This window comes from Aotus nancymaae, unplaced genomic scaffold, assembly GCF_030222135.1.
Source record: "Aotus nancymaae isolate 86718 unplaced genomic scaffold, 86718_ANA_hifiasm-v0.15.2.pri h1tg000145l, whole genome shotgun sequence".
NCBI classification, from domain to species: Eukaryota; Metazoa; Chordata; class Mammalia; order Primates; family Aotidae; genus Aotus; species Aotus nancymaae.
The window spans coordinates 47,703-64,598 of record NW_026988560.1 but is presented as its reverse complement, the minus strand read 5'-3'; the positions used below and the strand labels follow the sequence as shown (position 1 = coordinate 64,598).

Sequence of the window (16,896 nt, the reverse complement as noted above, 5' to 3'; positions counted from 1 at the left end):
CCACAGAGGGTGCTGCAAGGCCAGGCTGGAAGGTGGGCCGCTAGATGCCACTGGGAGGAGGAGCTGGGCCCCAAGAGGCTGACCTGAAGACGTTCTGGACATGGAGAGGATGCCAGAAGGCCAATGCTGGGCCCAGGAGGGCCGCCGGGAGGCACCAGCTTGGACTGAGGAGGCCACGGGGAGGCCGGGGGCGAGGCCTGTAGATACAGGCTGCCACAGAGGCAGGACCTTGGCTGAGCAGAGGTCACAGTGAGGCCACAAGCTGGGTCTGGAGGGTCCACTGAGTGGCGGACGCTGGGCCCGGAGGGGCCTAGTGCAGGCAGGAGCTGGGCCTGGGGAGGCCACCGGGAGGCAGGAGCTGGCCCGGGAGGGAGAGTCCATGAGAGGTGAGGTGGGCTGAGAAAAGCTGGTGCGAGGGAGGACCTGGGCACAGACTCGAGGCCAGCACCAGGTGAGAGCTGGGTCCAGAGACGTCTGCCAGAGGAACGAGGTGGGCCTCAACCGGCCAGTGTGAGGGAGGCGCTGGGCTTGTGGACGCAGCCGGGAGGCAGGCAGGATCTTGGGCTGGGGAAGCCGCCGGCAGGCAGTGGCTGATGCTGGGGAGGCTGTGGGGAGGCCAGAGCTGGGCCTGGAGAAGCCGCTGTCAGGAGGTAGGTGGGCCTGTCGAGGCCACCGGGAGGCAGAAGGGACGCCCGGAAGGCCCCACCTGAGGAAGCTTCGGGACGACAGACGAAAGGCTGCCGGTAACTGGCCAGGAGACGAGCCAAAAGAGGCTGCTGGGAGGCAAAATGTGGGCCCATAGACATGGCCAGGAGGACGATCCTGGCCTGGGGAGTCCGCCAGTAGGGAGGCATAGGCTGGGCCTCCTGGAAGGCTGGTGAGACACAGGAGCTGGGCCTCATGGGGCCGCTGGGAGACAGAAGCTGGTCCTGGAGGAGCCCACGTGACAACGTATTGCGCCTATGTGATGACATATTGCGCCTATGTTGAGGGGGCCGCCAGGAGGGCAGGAGCTGGGCTTGCAGAGGTGGACTTCAGGACCCAATGCTTGGGCCTCTGGAGGCCAGTGGGAGGAGGCAGCAGGAGCTGGGCTGGCAGAAGCTGACTTGGGAATGTCTGGGGCCTGGAGACACCCTGGGAGGGCAGGAGCCAAGCCTGGAGAGGCCAGCGTGAGGCATGAGCCAGTGGGCCTGGAGAGCCTGAGTTGAGGGCCTGAGCTTTTGGGCCTACAAAGGCTGCCGGGAGCAGGGCAGGAGCCGAGTCCACACAGGTTGCTGCGAGGCAAAGCGGGAAGATGGGTCCCTAGACGCCGCCAGGAGGAGGAGCTGGGCCCCGAGAGGCTGACCTGAAGATATTCTGGACACGCAGAGGATTCCAGAAGGCCAACGCTGGGCCCAGGGGGCCACCAGAAGGCACCAGTTTGGCCCAAGGCGGCCACGGGGAGGCTGGGGGCAATGTGGAAACACGCTGCTGCAGAGGCAGGAGCTGGGCTGAGCGGAGGCCACGGTGAGGCCACGAGCTGGGTCTGGAGGGTCCACTGAGAGGCGGAGGCTGGGCCCGGAGGGGCCTAGCGCAGGCAGGAGCCAGGCCTGGGGAGGCTGGGGCCAGAGAGGAAGCTTCAGGCCTGGAAAGGCCGCCGGGAGGCACGAGCTGGCCCGGGGGAGGACCTGGGCCCAGATGCGAGGCCAGCGCCAGGCGAGAGCTGGGTCCAGAGACGTCTGCCAGAGGAACGAGCTGGGCCTCAACCGGCCAGTGTGAGGGAGGCGCTGGGCTTGTGGACGCAGCCAGGAGGCAGGCAGGATCTTGGCCTAGGGTAGCCACCGGCAGGCAGCGGTTGGTGCTCGGGAGGCCAGAGCTGGGCCTGGAGAGGCCACTGTCAGGAGGGAGATGCGCCTGAGTGAAAAAACATCTTGAGTAAAAAAACAATCTTAAGTAGAACTTTTTGTTAGACAAGCCCCCCTTCCCTTGACCTGCTCCTTCTGCTTCTGTAATAATCTGCTTACTGCCCCCGACCCTAAACTGGTATAAAAGTGTTGATTGACCTTTGTTCTTGGCCGAGAGGTTTGAGCTCTCTCAAACCTCTAGCTGACTCTCAGATGCCAGCATAAAGGTGGACTCTCAACAAACTCAGTGCATGGCGCGTCTGTTTAAACTCGCTAGGGCATAACACTATGAGACCATTTAATGACTGTCACTTCTTTGGTAGGCTCTAAGCCCTTCTTCCACTTGGTCACACAAGTCTATCTGTGCAATCCCACCACACCCACATGGCACTCCTCACTCCACACACGATGGGTGAGGTATGTGAATATGTGACCATATTTGACACCTCCCTGCCTTTACTCATATTTGAAACAGGTTCCCTTTCTCTTTTCGCTTTTGGTAAGTGAAGAAGATCATGTTGTGGGGCTTCTGTTGTGATGGTGATTAATTTTTGTGTTTAAAGATGATCATGTTCAGCACTCCAGGTTGGGTGACGGAGTGAGACTGTCTCAAAAACAAAAGCTTAAATGGTTTTCTCTGATGGAATTTAGAATACTTGGCTTTTGCTTTCTCATTGATCTTTAATGAGACAGTAACTGGATATGTCATCCTTGCTTCTTCCCCAAAAATGCTCAATAACTTCTCATTTTATTTTTCTTAGTATTAAGCCCCCAACAACAGGGTTCTTGTCAGACCCAATTTTGCACATCTAACGCTTATACTAAATAAACGTTTGTTCAATAAGCGAATCTAAATATTAATTGTAAATATAAAGAAGTCATAATGAGACGGGAACAAAAGGCCCATCTTCATCAAATTAATCTCTTCTTAATTTGTTTCTGCAGATTATCTTACCTTTTAATAAAAATTTAATTCAGTTGCCCACTTGACTGATTGTTTTCCAGCCTTGGAATTCCATATCACGAGGGATTTCTGAAAGGAATGTTTTCCAGTAGTCCTTCCACATACAAATCATTTGAATGTGCTTCAAAGTTTTGGTCTTAAAAGAGATCTTCAAAGATCCTAAAAGATAAAACTTTTTTTTAATACCCTTAGGAAGAGAGAGAAAGAAAATTATTATAGAAAATAAAGAATACAACCTAAATAGCACTTTTTTTTTTTTGAGATTGAGTCTTGCTCTGTCACCCAGGCTGGAGTGCAGTGGCATGATCTCAGCTCACTGCAACCTCCACCTCCCAGGTTCTAGCAATTCTTCTACCTCAGCCTCCCAAGTAGCTAAGATTATAGGCACCTGCCATCATGCCTGGCTAATTTTTGTATTTTTTAGTACAGACCGGGTTTCACCATTTTGGGCAGGATGGTCTCAAACTCCTGATCTCAGGTGGTTCGCCCATCTCAGCCTCCCAAAGTGCTGGGATTACAGGCATGAGCCATCGCACCCAGCCTGTAAATACTATTTGGAAGCAGCCTTTTGCTACTCCCTGCTGGTGACCTCTAATAACCCTCCTCCATGCTGCTGCACACTGGCCCATTCAGGCTACACTTTCATCTGCACTGCAACCACAAGATCGATATTCTTTACCCCTTCAACCTTGTAAGCATGTTATTTTAAAAGAAATAACTTTCCACAAAGAATTCATGGAATGTGAAATAACAATAGTAAGCAGAGGCTGGTTTAGATTAAAAGAGGCATAATAACCAAGTTAGCACAAGAAGATTGTTTGGATCCAGATATAAAGCAAACAATGAGCTGACGCCAAAAAATCATTTTTAGTTTTGTGAGATGTGATGAGATAGTGGCTGTTTGGGGATGTGCACTGAACAGGTAAAACGATGTGAAGACTGTGATTTGCTTTATGATATTCTTGCAAAGGGAGGAAAAGAAATAGAACAAAATGTAGGACAATCTTAATGATCACAGAAACCCAGGAATGGGTTTTTGTGTTCATTGTACTATTTTCTCTACTTCTGAATAGGTATAAAAACTGTAATTTAAAAATGTAAAAAAAGAAAAAAAAAATGGTAACACACCATGGCTCATGCCTGTAATCCCAACTCTTTGAAAAGCCAAGGCGGGGGCATCACTTGGGTCAGGAGTTCGAGACCAGCCTGGCCAACATGGTGAAACCCTGTCTCTAGGAAAAAAAAAAAAAAAAAAAAAACCTGGGTGTGGTGGCCGGCACCTGTAGTCCCAGCTACTCATAAGGCTGAGGCAAGAGAATCAGTTGAACCCGGGAGGCAGAGGCTGCAGGGATCTACTGCACTCCAGCCTAAACAACAGAGTGAGAATCTGCCTTAAGAAAAAAAAAGTAAAAAAGAATTTACTAATCCCTGCTCTAAAGCCACATCCAAACAGAACTCTAACGAGAAACATTCAAGCAATTTACGTGATGCTATTTATATACAGATCTCCCATGCACCTCTGAACGTAACATTTAAATATTTTGCAACATGATGGCTGGGAGTGGCTCAAACCTCGGCATGGTGGCACATGGCTGTAGCCCTAGATACGACTTAGGAGACTGAGACAGGAGGACAACTTGAGCCCAGGAGTTCTAGCCCAGCCCAGAAAAATAACACGACCCTGTTTCTTTAAAAAGAAAAGTCAGGGAGGCTGGGCGCGGTGGCTTATGCCTGTAATCCCAGCACTTTGGGAGGCCGAGGTGGGTGGATCACGAGGTCAAGAGATCGAGACCATCCTGGTCAACATGGTGAAACCCCGTCTCTACTAAAAAGACAAAAAATTAGCTGGGCATGGTGGCGCGTGCGTGTAATCCCAGCTACCAGGGAGGCTGAGGCAGGAGAATTGCCTGAACCCAGGAGGTGGAGGTTGCGGTGAGCCGAGATCGTGCCATTGCACTCCAGCCTGGGTAACAAGAGCGAAACTCCATCTCAAAAAAAAAATAAAATGAAATAAAATAAAACAAATAAATAAATAAATAATTTAAAAAAAAAAAGAAAAAGAAAAGTCAGGGAGCTGTCAGGGAGCTCACTGATAATTTATTTTGGTGCTATCAACAACTGCTATCAAAACACTACTACAAAATCCAAAATTCTATCTATTGCCAGACCTTTCTCCTTACTTCTGAACTCATTTACCAAACTGCCTCCCCCACCTCCGCAACTCAACGTGAATGTCAACTTGAAATTAATTACTTAATTTCTTTGCTATTAGATTGGCTTTCCTTTAACATCTAAAGACTTGTCTTAAATTCTTACTTCATGTTATTAGCATCAAATCTGAAGGGATCTAGTGTAGGAGCTCTTTGACATAAGAAACATGTGTTTTTGAGAAATCACACAAAGTGAAATAATTATCATAGCTGTAAAAAGAAATATGCCCATAAATAAATAACAGTAAAAGATTAGAGGCTTTCAGTCATACTAGAGAGTGACGTTACATCAAATTATTCTGTTAATTCAATAAGAAAATATATAAACCTAATTCTGACAAACTTTCTATAAAACAAAAAAGAACCCTTTGTTAGGGTTGAGAGTGAAAACTGCAAGTTTTAGAAAGAGGTGAGACCAGCTGCAGAATGTGCTCCTCACGCATCACCAAGGCTGTCCCAATCGCACCCTCTGCCTCAGTATCCCCCTTATTCCACTTAATTCTTTCCCAGACCACAACCCCTTCTTACATAGTAAATATCTCCTACTTACTACACATTTCCCCACCGGATTAAATGCTCCAGAATGCATGGGGCAGGGCACCGTCTCCCACAGCGCCCAGTTTCCAACACCTGACTCACAGGTACCAAATGACTTCAGGATTATGAGGTTGGATGTAGTGATTATTTTCTCAATACTTGCAGTGGTTCACAGCAATGAAAATCCTAAGATTTCCTTTCCCCTTTCGGGGACCATAAAGCAAGCAGCAATACCGTCAAGAGGCATTTGAACCAGAGCAACTCCAACTAAAATAGGAGCTGGGTAAAATGAGGCTGAGACCTGCTGAGTTGCATTCTCAGATAGTTAAGGCATTCTAAGTCACAGGGTGACGAAGGAGGCCAGCACAAGATACAGTTCATAAAGACCTTGCTGATCAAATGGGTTGCAGTAAAGCGGCCAGCCAAAACCAAGATAGTGACGAGAGTGGCCTCTGGTCGTCCTCACTGCTACTACACTCCCACCAACACCACGACAGTTTGCTCAAAAGGGGAAGCATACAAATAATCCATTCCTGGCCGGGCACAGTGGCTCACACCTGTAAACCCAGCACTCTGGGAGGCCAAGGTGGGTGGATCGCCTTACGTCAGGAGCTTCAGAGCAGCCTGACCAACATGGTGGAACCCCCTTCTCTACTACAAATGAAAAATAAAATTAGCTGGGTGTCGTGGTGCACACCTGTGATCCCAGCTACTTGGGAGGCTGAGGCAGGAGAATCACTTGAGAACCTGCTTGAGAAGTAAACAAGACAGGCATGATCTGCGCTGTCAGGGCCACTGTGCTGAAGCAGGAGGAAGAAGTCAGCCAGCAGCGCTCTGTGAAAAATGAAAGGAGGATGAATCAGTGAGCCTGGAGGCTGAGGTGAGACGGTGCTCAGTGAAGACCTCTCCAGCATGGTGACATTTCAACTGTGATGCTAATAGAAAGGAGAAGCGCAGAAAGCCCTCAACTAACAGCATTCCACAAACACCAGCCCTCAGCGCAACAGTGCCAGGAGGCTGTGACCTGAGAGGAAGAGAGGCACACAAATGACCAGAGTGGCTGGCACAGAGCAAGCAATCCACAGAGGGCATGTGGGAAAAGCAGAGGAATGGCAGAGAGCAGCTCACCCATGCCCCTGCAGATCCAATCAGGGGCTGTGAGGTTTCTCCAAGTACAGTGGAAGCCACTACAGATGACAGTCCAGAGAATGACAGGCTCCACCTCCTGCTTTCAATGAGCCTGACCTGGCCGTTCTGTGGCATGGCTCTAACTGGGCACTGGAGGGCAGTGAAGGAGGATGGGGTAGAATCCGGGCTTTGTGTTTGGGCAGAGTCAGCAGGCCTTGCTAGGCTGGATACGGGAAGGGAGACAATCATACCTCAGGGTAACTCCTGGGCATCTGGCTTGGGCAGCTGGTAGACCCTGAGAGGAGCTCCTGGAGAGGGAAATGGGGACTTTGCCTGGGACATATGAAGCCTGAGGAGGGGTCAAGCAGATAGGTAAATATAGAGGTCTGGTATGAGGAGCATCTTCAGGGCCAGGAATGAGAGTCTCAAAGACACAGACAATATAATATTTTCAAGAGGTGGGCAAGGTGGGATTATCTGTAAGACACAGTAAGAAGAGAGAAAGAGGCTGGGCAAAGGGGCTCATGTCTGTAATCTGAGCACTTTGGGGAGGCCAAGGCAGGTGGATCACGAGGTCAGGAGTTCAAGACCAGCCTGGCCAACATGGTGAAACTTCATCTCTACTAAAAAAATAGAAAAATTAGCCAGGCATAGTGGCGGACATCTGTAATCCCAGCTACTCAGGAGGCTGAGGCAGGAGAATCGCTTGAACCAGGGAGGCAGAGGTTGCAGTGAGTCAAGACTGTGCCGCTGCACTCCAGCCTGGGTGACAAGAGGAAGATTCTATCTCAAAAAAAAAAAAGAAAGAAAGAAAGAAAGAGGGCTCAGGATGAAGCTGCCGGCTGGCACTCTCCAGTGTAGAGAGGACGAGGGCAGGGGCCTCAAGAGACTGAAAATGAGACAGAGAGGAGCCAAGAAAGAGTCCACAAGATTTGAACATTTTTATAAAAAATGGGGGAACAGAGAACAATAACCTAGAATTGTGCTGAGAAGCAGAATAAAAATGGGGCAGAGAGCAACTATGGGTGGCAAAAGCTGTTGAATAACAAATTAAAACAGTGTTTTGAAATGTTGATGAAGTATTTAAGGAACACGATAGATGAGACAGGTTGGCTGAGGTTGTACCTTCAAATGCCCAGTGGTGGCTACTGCCAAAGCTCTGTTACTACAGAGTGGCACCCAGGCACAGGTAAAGCCCAAAGAAAAGAGGCTTCCCAATGGTGTCAATCCTCCTGCAGAAAACCTTTGACTGTACAGAAAAATCTACTCAGTAAAAAGCATATGTGGTTCCATTACCCGACTCTCTCCTCTTATGTAGGATTAAAATTTCCATAATCTATGCCTATTAAAAACTGTAGGATGGCCAAGCATGGTGGCTCACATCTGTAATCCCAGCAATTTGGGACGCTGAGGCAGCTGAACCACCTGAGGTCAGGAGTTTGAGACCAGCCTGACCAACAAGGCAAAGCCCTGTCTCTACTGAAAATATAAAATTAGCCAAGTGTGGTGGTCATGCCTATAATCCCAGCTAGTCGGGAGGCTGAGGCAGGAGAATCACTTGAAACTGGGAGGCAGAGGTTGCAGTGAACTGAGATCCTGCCATTGCACTCCAGCCTGGGTGACAGAATGAGACTCCATCTAAATAAAAAAACAAAAAAAGTCAGAGAGTCCAGGTGTAGTGGCTCATGCCTGTAATCCCAACATGTTGGGAGGAGGGGGAATCAACTCAGGTCAGGAGTTTTAGGCTAGCCTGGCCAAACTGATGAAACCCCAACTCTACTAAAAATGCAAATATTAGACAGGCATGCTGGCAGGTGCCTACAATCCCAGCTATTTGAAAGGTTGAGGCAAGACAATCGCTTGAACCTGGGAGGTGAAGGTTGCAGTGAGCCAAGACAGTGCCACTCTGCACTCCAGCCTGAGCAACAACACTGAAACTCCATCACCAAAAAAAAAAAAAAAAAAAAAGAGAGAAAACTGGAGCTGAGTCCTACTCATTGTATTTACTTTCCTAAGATAAAACATTATAAAAAACATTCCCACCAGGTGTGGTGGCTCACATCTGTAATGCCAGCACTTTGGGAGGCCAAAACGTGGGAATCACAGAATGAGGAGTTCAAGACAAGCCTGGCCAGCATGGTGAAATCCACATCTACCAAAAAAATACAAACATTAGCTATACATGGTGGTGTGCGCCTGTAATCTCAGCTACTCGGGAGAGTGAGGCAAGAAAATGACTTGAATCCGGGAGATGGAGGTTGCAGAGAGCCACTGTACTCCAGCCTGGGTGACAGAGCAAGACTCCATACAAAGAAAACAAAACAAAACAAAACAAAAGACATTACTCAGTAACATACTTTAAAGGAGGAAAAAAAGGCTTACCCAATTGTTTTGCAGAAAAGCTGATCCACTGTCTTTCTTAGTTTGGTGATTCTGGCACATCATTCTTCCTTTACTGTCGAAACACAAAAATACAAGTTTTCTCAATGTAATGGGTTTACTAACCTGGGTTGTTAAATATTATTATTATTATTATTATTATTATTATTATTATTATTACTGTTTTAAGACGGGGTTTCACCACATTGGTCAGGCTGGTCTTGAACTCCCGACCTCAGGTGATCCACCCACCTTGGCCTTCAAAGTGCTTGATTACAGGCGTGAGCCACCATGCCCGGCCTAAATATTATTATTATAAAATAGGCAGTATCTTTTCTTTCCTGTGACTAAAACTATTTCTAAGATTCCAGAATGTACTTATTACTGAAACAATGCTAACACTGAACAAAAAAAGGAAGAACCAGACATTCATTAAAGCTTGAAAAAAGCAGAACGCGGTGTGCTCAAGAACAGCTACCGGGCCAGGCACAGTGGCTCATGCCTGTAATCCTAGCACTTTCGGAGGCTGAAGCAGGCAGATCACCTGAGGTCAGGAGTTCAAGACCAGCCTGGCCAACATGGTGAAACCCCATCCCTGCTACAAACACAAAAATTAGGCAGCCACGGTGGCAGGTGCCTGTAATCCCAGCTACCTGAAACATGAAGTGGGAAGATTTGCTTGAACCCAGAAGGTGGGAGGATACAGCAAGCTGAGATTATGTCACTGCACTCCAGCATGGGCAACCCAGCAAAACTCCATCTCAATAAATAAATAAACAGCTAGCAGGAGACATTTGCTATGGGGAGACTAGGGACATGATCTTGCTGGCAATCCTCCCATTTTAGTAAATCTAAACAGCTTAATTCCATTCTGTTTTGTCCCCATACCACGCCAGAGCCAAAACTAGTGAGAAAATCAATTCTATTTCTTTGAAAACACATCTAACAATGAAGACATGATACGCATGGCTGCATACTCTAAAAGGAAACCTTCTTATGTTCTGGGTATCATGAGCATTTGATGAATGCTTTTTCAGTTGACTGGCGTAGACTTGAACAATAAACTGTTCGATGCGCTACGCCAAATAAATCTTGCATCTGAGAAGTAGGACAAAGATTGTTATTTTACTGCTGTCTACCCATTAATCCAGCATCCACATGTATTTATAATGGGTTAATACAAAGAAAATAAGTTGACTGTTTTAGAGGGCATTAGAATTTTGACAGCATGAATTCTCTTATCCTGGAAAACAATTAATAGTTAGAGACATATTATTTCACGTGGAAGGTACCATTAAAGAAATCAATGTTAATCATTAAATAATTATTGCACATAATCTTCTCATCTGGCCTAAGACTGAAGACGTACCTCCTGAAGCTGGTTTATCAAGCTGTAAATCTCCAGTTCTTGAATTCATAAGTTCATGTCTGAAAGGTGAGAATATTTAATATTCACTAGGCAATATTTAGCACAGTAATATCCATTAGTACATATTTAATATTTAATCACCAAGGGTGGTTTTGAAAAGAAAAGACAGGCTGGGCACAGTAACTCCTGCCTGTAATTCCAACACTTTGGAAAGCTGAGGCAGACGGATCACAAGGTCAAAAGTTTGAGACCAACCAGGCCAACATGGTAAAACCCCATCTCCACTAAAAATACAAACCTTAGCTGGGTGTGGTGGCAGGCACCTGGAATCGCAGCTACTCAGGAGGCTGAGCTGGAGAATTGCTTGCACCCAAGAGGCAGAGGTTGAAGTGAGCCGAGATCACATCACTGCACTACATAGCCTAGGTGACAGAGCAAGACTCCCTCTCAGAAAAAAATTAAGAAAAGACAATCTGAATGCTTGAGCACAACTAAATCTTCAGTTGAGGTTTCTAAAGAGTAACAAAAAAAAAAATAATTGCAAATTGTCTCCTAAGTTGCTTCATGGAGCATGTGTCCTCACAAGTAAAGTGGCAACTTGGCAACACACAGCTCTTTGAAGCATACTACAAAATCTTAAATGGAATCCTTTAATATTGCATTGCATTCAAGGCTATCTTCCTCTACATATCTACAAAAACAATCATATATTCCCACATATGCTATGAAAATCTCAGGCCGAAAAGCAAGACATGGATACTCTTTTCTTCAGCAAAAGTAGCACAACATTGTAAAAGAAAATGTAAGTTGCATGCCAGTCAGGTGTGGGCGGTGTTCATGTTTCAAAAGCTAACACTGGCATGACTGACTCAAAGTTGGACCCAGATAAATTAAAAAGGGAAAGATGAAAAATACATAAAATAGGCTGGGCACAGTGGCTCATGCCTGTAATCCCAGCACTTTGGAAGACCAAGGAAGGTGTATCACAAGGTCAGGATTTCGAGGCCAGCCTGGCCCATATGGAGACTGAGGCAGGAGAATTGCTTGATCCCAGGAGGCAGAGGTTGAAGTGAGCCGAGATCATGCGACTACGCTCCAGCCGAGGCGACAAGAGTGAAAACTCTGTCTCACAAAGGAAAAAACATTCCTTTGGGAAGTCCTTCTACATAGAGATCTTCAACATGAGACTGGAGAAAAGGGGTATAGGATCATCAACAGACCATTGGCTTTTACTGTTTGAGCTATCGGGACAAAAAGAAAAAGAGAGATCATTTAAACACAATCTGTATTGCTCTTTAACTTTTTATTTTTCAGATGGAGTCTCGCTCTGTCACCAGGCTGAAGTGAAGCAGCACAATCTCAGTTCACTGCAACCTCCGTGTCCCGGGTTCAAGTGATTCTCCTGCCTAAGTCTCCTGAGTAGCTGGGACTACATGTGCCCGCCACCATGCTCAGCTAATTTTTATACTTTTAGTAGAGACAGAATTTCACCATGTTTGCCAGGATGGTCTCGATCTCCTGACCTCGTGATCCACCCACCTTGGCCTCCCAAAGTGCTGGGATTACAGGCATGAGCCACTGAGCCAGGCATTGCTCTTTAACTTTTATAATTTCATCTTTACTTCTGTTATTGTAATTCAGTCCAAAGAAAAACAGTGTGAGGAAAATAAAAATAACACCCAAAGTGCTAATATTCTGTTCATCAAAGTTTGCAGTGAAATATCCCACTACAGCCAGGCAGGGTGACTTACCCCTGTAATCCTAGCACTTGGGAGGCCAAGGCAGGTGAATCGCCTGAGGTCAGGAATTGGAGACCAGGCTGGCCAACATGGCAAAACCGCATCTCTAAGAAAAATACAAAAATTAGCCAGTTGTGGTGGTGAGTGCTTATAATCTTAGCTACTTGGGAAGCTGAGATAGGAGAATCACCTAAACACAGGAGGCAGAGGTTGCAGTGAGCTAAGATCACCCCATTGCACTCTAGCATGGGTAACAAGAGCAAAACTCCAGCTCAAAAAGAAAAGAAAAGATACATAGATCCCATTACATTAAGGCAATGTAGATACAGCCAGACTTTCTACAGAAATCTGAACCACATTATAAAGAGAGAAAAACATACCAGCTAATATTATTTAATACATACAGTACTAAATGGAAGAGGTAATATTTTCAAAACAGAAACATCAGTGTAACCTTATTGGACTTGTAAAAATAATTTTTTTTAATAACGGAAACAGAAGATTCCCTGAACTGCAACTTTTAAGCTAGCATTTATTTACTCAAGATTCAACTAATATAACAGCTATAAAATGCCAAGAGCTGGGCTGGGCATGGTGGCTCATGGCTGTAATCCCAACATTTTGGGAAGCTAAGGCAGGCAAATCACCTGAGGTAGACCGTTCCAGACTAGCCTGACCAACATGAAAAAAACCCATCTCTAATAAAATATAAAATTAACTGTGGCATATGCCTGTAATCCCAGCTACTCTGGAGGCTGAGGCAGAATAGCAGCTTGAACCCGGGAAGCAGAGGTTGCAGTGAGTTGAGATTGAGCTATTGCCCTACAGCCTGGGCAACAAGAGCAAAACTCCATCTCAAAAAAGAGCTACCCAAGTGGGGGTGGCTCACACCTGTAACCCCAGCACAGTGGTAGGCCAAGGTGGCTGGATCACCTGAGGTCAGGAGTCCGAGACCAGCCTGGCCAACACGGTGAAACCCCATCTCTACTAAAAATTAAAAAATTAGCCAGGCATGGTGGCACTCACCTGTAGTCCTAGCTACTAGGGAGGCTGAGGCAAGAGGATCGATTCAACCTAAGAAGTGGAAGTTTCGGTCAGCTGAGATCACACCACTGCACTCCAGCCTGAGTGAAAGAGCAAGACTCTGTTTCAAAGAAAAAAAAAAGAAAGTCAAGAGCATGGGGAGTATTAAAATCAAACATAACCAACAGTCTCCCATCAAAACAGCTCCATTTTTTTGCTATCATCGTGTGTTAAGGTCTATCTGCTAAACACTGATATTAGTACTAATGTTTCAAGTGCACTATACAGCACATTAGTGCTTAGATTTAATATCCTTTGCTGTACACTAAACTTGAATATCATACTTTCATATTACAAAAAAAAACTTTCCCTAAGGCAATTACCATTAATATTGCTTTAAAATTATAAAATGTGAAGATTGTTTTTATAATTTCACGTTTTATAATTTCACAACAGATGAACATTGTTGTCTTTAAACAAAATAATCTAATAAACCACCATCACAACAAAAGCCCCCACAACATAATCAGTTTCAACTTATAAAAGCACTGACATTTATAAAAATTGTCAGTCAATTTATAAAACAGTGAATTCATAAAACTTTAACAGCAAATGATTTGTACTCAGAATAATACTAAATTAACAATATCATAAAAACATAGGCCGGGTGTAGTGGCTCACACCTGAAATTCCAGCACTTTGGGAGGCCAAGCCAGGTGGATCACTTGAGGTCAGGAGTTCAAGACCACTCTGGACAACATGGTGAAACCCTGTCTCTACTAAAAAATAGACAAGTTAGCTGAGCATGGTGGTGCACGCCTATAATCCCCGCTACTTGGGAGGCTGAGGCAGAAGAATTACTTGAAACCATGAGGCAGAGGTTGCAGTGAGCCAAGATCTCATGCCACTGCACTCCAGTGTGTGCAACAGAGCAAGATTCTGTCTCAAAAAATAAATAAATAAGTAAATAAGAACTTAAGGAAGACGCATTTATTGTGTATTTATATACCCGGTATTATGTGAAGCACTGTAGCATGTTATCAAATCTTCGAGACAGATCTGCAGTTCTCACAACCACGAAAGACAATACCAAGGCTCAGACAGGATAAGAGACTTGGCCAAGCTGACCTCATCAACTGCCCGCCTTGGCCTCCCAAAGTGCTGGGATTACAGGCATGAGCCACCATGCCCGACCTAATACCAAATTTAACAAAGCAGATAAAGAGAAACAATTAGTTAAAAAGAAAAACAATATTAATTAAATCCCCAAGATCCAGGGCTTTGCAATAAATATGTAAATAAATCCCCAATATCCATGCTGAAAGTTTCAAAGAAATGCTAACCGATAATTTAAGAGATACAACTTTTCCTTAGCTTTGCAGTAATCTAGAAACAAAGAATGTTTCTAGATTGTAGACAGACACTACAAGATGAACAGCGAGGCCGGGCGCGGTGGCTCAAGCCTGTAATCCCAGCACTTTGGGAGGCCGAGGCGGGTGGATCACGAGGTCGAGAGATCGAGACCATCCCGGTCAACATTGTGAAACCCCGTCTCTATTAATACAAAAAAATTAGCTGGGCACGGTGGCGCGTGCCTGTAATCCCAGCTACTCAGGAGGCTGAGGCAGGAGAATTGCCTGAACCCAGGAGGCGGAGGTTGCGGTGAGCCGAGATCGCGCCATTGCACTCCAGCCTGGGTAACAAGAGCGAGACTCCGTCTCAAAAAAAAAAAAAAAAAAAAAAAAAAGATGAACAGCGACTCCATTGTGTAAACACTCATGAACAAAGTATTACAGGACTTTTCCAGTTTAGACATACCGTATTTTCTTTCAGATAATTCTTCGATGTGTTTACGTAGATCAGTGATACGATCATTCCATTTCTCTGAAAATTGAGCAAAGGTTGATTGTCAATAATATGTCCCTATTTCAGAGCAACATTAACATATGATGACTTATTTCCTGTATTTTACATCTCGACAGTCCATACCATTTTACTGCTTTTGAAAAAATTTTTCCCTTTTTTGGCGGTTCTCATAATTAGTTTAATTGGACACTGTAAGAGAAGTTTTAAAGTCTAGTACCTCTTTTTATCCATTTGCCCCTGGACTCCCCCGCCGGGACCGGCTCGCTGTCCCTGGTCTCCTCCTGCCCCCCCATGCACCGTTTGCCCCTGGACTCCCCCGCCGGGACCGGCTCCCTGTCGCTGGTCTCCTCCTGGCCCGCTCCCCGCACCATTTGCCCCTGGACAGCCCCGCCGGGACCGGCTCGCCGTCCCTGGTCTCCTCCTGCCCCTCCCGCAGCCTTTGACCCTGGGCTGCGCCGCACGGACCGCCTCGCCAGGCCTGTTCTCCTCCTGACCCCCGCCGCACCGATTGCCCCTGGACTCTCCCGCGGGAACCCGCTCGCCCTCCCTTGTTTCCTGCTGCCCCCCCGGCACCGTTTGCCCCTGGACTCCCCCGCCGGGACCGGCTCCCTGTCCCTGGTCTCCTCCTGCCCCCACCCCGCACCTTTTGCCCCGAGACTCCCACGCCGGGAACGGCTCGCCTTCCTGGTCTCCTCCTGCCCCCCAAGCACATTTTGCCCCTGGACTCCCCCGCCGGGACCGGTTCGCCGTCCCTGGACTCCTCCTGCACCCCCCCGCACCGTTTGCCCCTGGACTCCCGGGCCGGGACGGCCTCGCGGTCCCTGTTCTCCTCCTGCCTCCCCTCGCACCGTTTGCCCTGGATTCCCCCGTGGGGACAGGCTCGACGTCTCTGGTCTCCTGCTGCCACCCCAGCACCTTTTGGTCCTGGACTCCCCCGTGGGGATCCACTAGGGTTCCCTGGTCTCCTCCTGCCACCCCCGCACCGTTTGCCCCTGGACTCCCCCGCCGAGACCGCCTCGCTGTCCCTGGTCTCCTCCTGCCCCCCCCCCCCCCACGCACCGTTTGCCCCTGGACTCCCCTGCCGGGACCGGCTCCCTGTCCCTGGTCTCCTCCTGGCCCCACCCCCCCACCGCACCATTTGACCCTGGATTCCCCCGCTGGAACCGGTTCACCGTCCCTGGTCTCCTACTGCCACCCCGGCACCTTTTGCCCCTGGACTCCCGGGCAGGAGCTGGCTCGGAGTCCCTGGTCTTCTCCTGCACCCCCCGGACCGTTTGCCCCTGGACTCCCCCGCCGGGACCGGTTCACCGTCCCTGGTCTCCTCCTGCCTCCCCCGCACCATTTGCCCCTGGACTACCTCGCAGGGACCGGCTCGCTGTCCCTGTTCTCCTCCTGCCCCCCCACGCACCGTTTGCCCCTGGACTCCCCCGCCGGGACCGGCTCCCTGTCGCTGGTCTCCTCCTGACCCGCCCCCCGCACCATTTGCCCCTGGACACCCCCGCCGGGACCGGCTCCCTGTCGCTGGTCTCCTCCTGACCCGCCCCCCGCACCATTTGCCCCTGGACACCCCCGCCGGGACCGGCTCGCCGTGCCTGGTCTCCTCCTGCCCCTCCCGCAGCCTTTGACCCTGAGCTGCGCCGCCCGGACCGCCTCGCCAGGCCTGTTCTCCTCCTGACCGCCGACGCACTGTTTGCCCCTGGACTCCCCCGCCGTGAACGGCTCGCCGACCCTGGTCTCCTCCTGCCCTCCCACGCACCGATTGCCCCTGGACTCTCCCGCGGGAACCCGCTCGCCCTCC

At 48.1% G+C, this 16,896-nt stretch overlaps 2 protein-coding genes and 1 pseudogene across 2 annotated transcripts in view; 1 reads left to right on the top strand and 2 right to left on the bottom strand.

Moving 5' to 3' along the window:
• Nucleotides 1-16,896, top strand: part of LOC135272910 (histidine-rich glycoprotein-like) — a 68,377-nt gene that overhangs the window by 19,989 nt on the left and 31,492 nt on the right. The gene's annotated exons all lie outside the window — the stretch shown is intronic.
• On the bottom strand, nt 1,035-6,857 carry LOC135272912 (putative uncharacterized protein FLJ44672; annotated as a pseudogene).
• LOC135272911 (DNA polymerase epsilon catalytic subunit A-like) overlaps nt 1,807-16,896 on the bottom strand; it is a 37,474-nt gene continuing 22,384 nt past the window's right edge. Inside the window, exons 4-8 of the mRNA XM_064371615.1 lie at nt 15,051-15,116; nt 10,471-10,529; nt 9,105-9,177; nt 2,839-3,006; nt 1,807-1,893 (exon numbers count right to left, since the gene is read on the bottom strand). Of these exons, the coding sequence (XP_064227685.1) occupies nt 10,524-10,529; nt 15,051-15,116 (72 nt within the window). The 3' untranslated portion in view covers nt 1,807-1,893; nt 2,839-3,006; nt 9,105-9,177; nt 10,471-10,523. The remainder of the gene's footprint in view (nt 1,894-2,838; nt 3,007-9,104; nt 9,178-10,470; nt 10,530-15,050; nt 15,117-16,896) is intronic.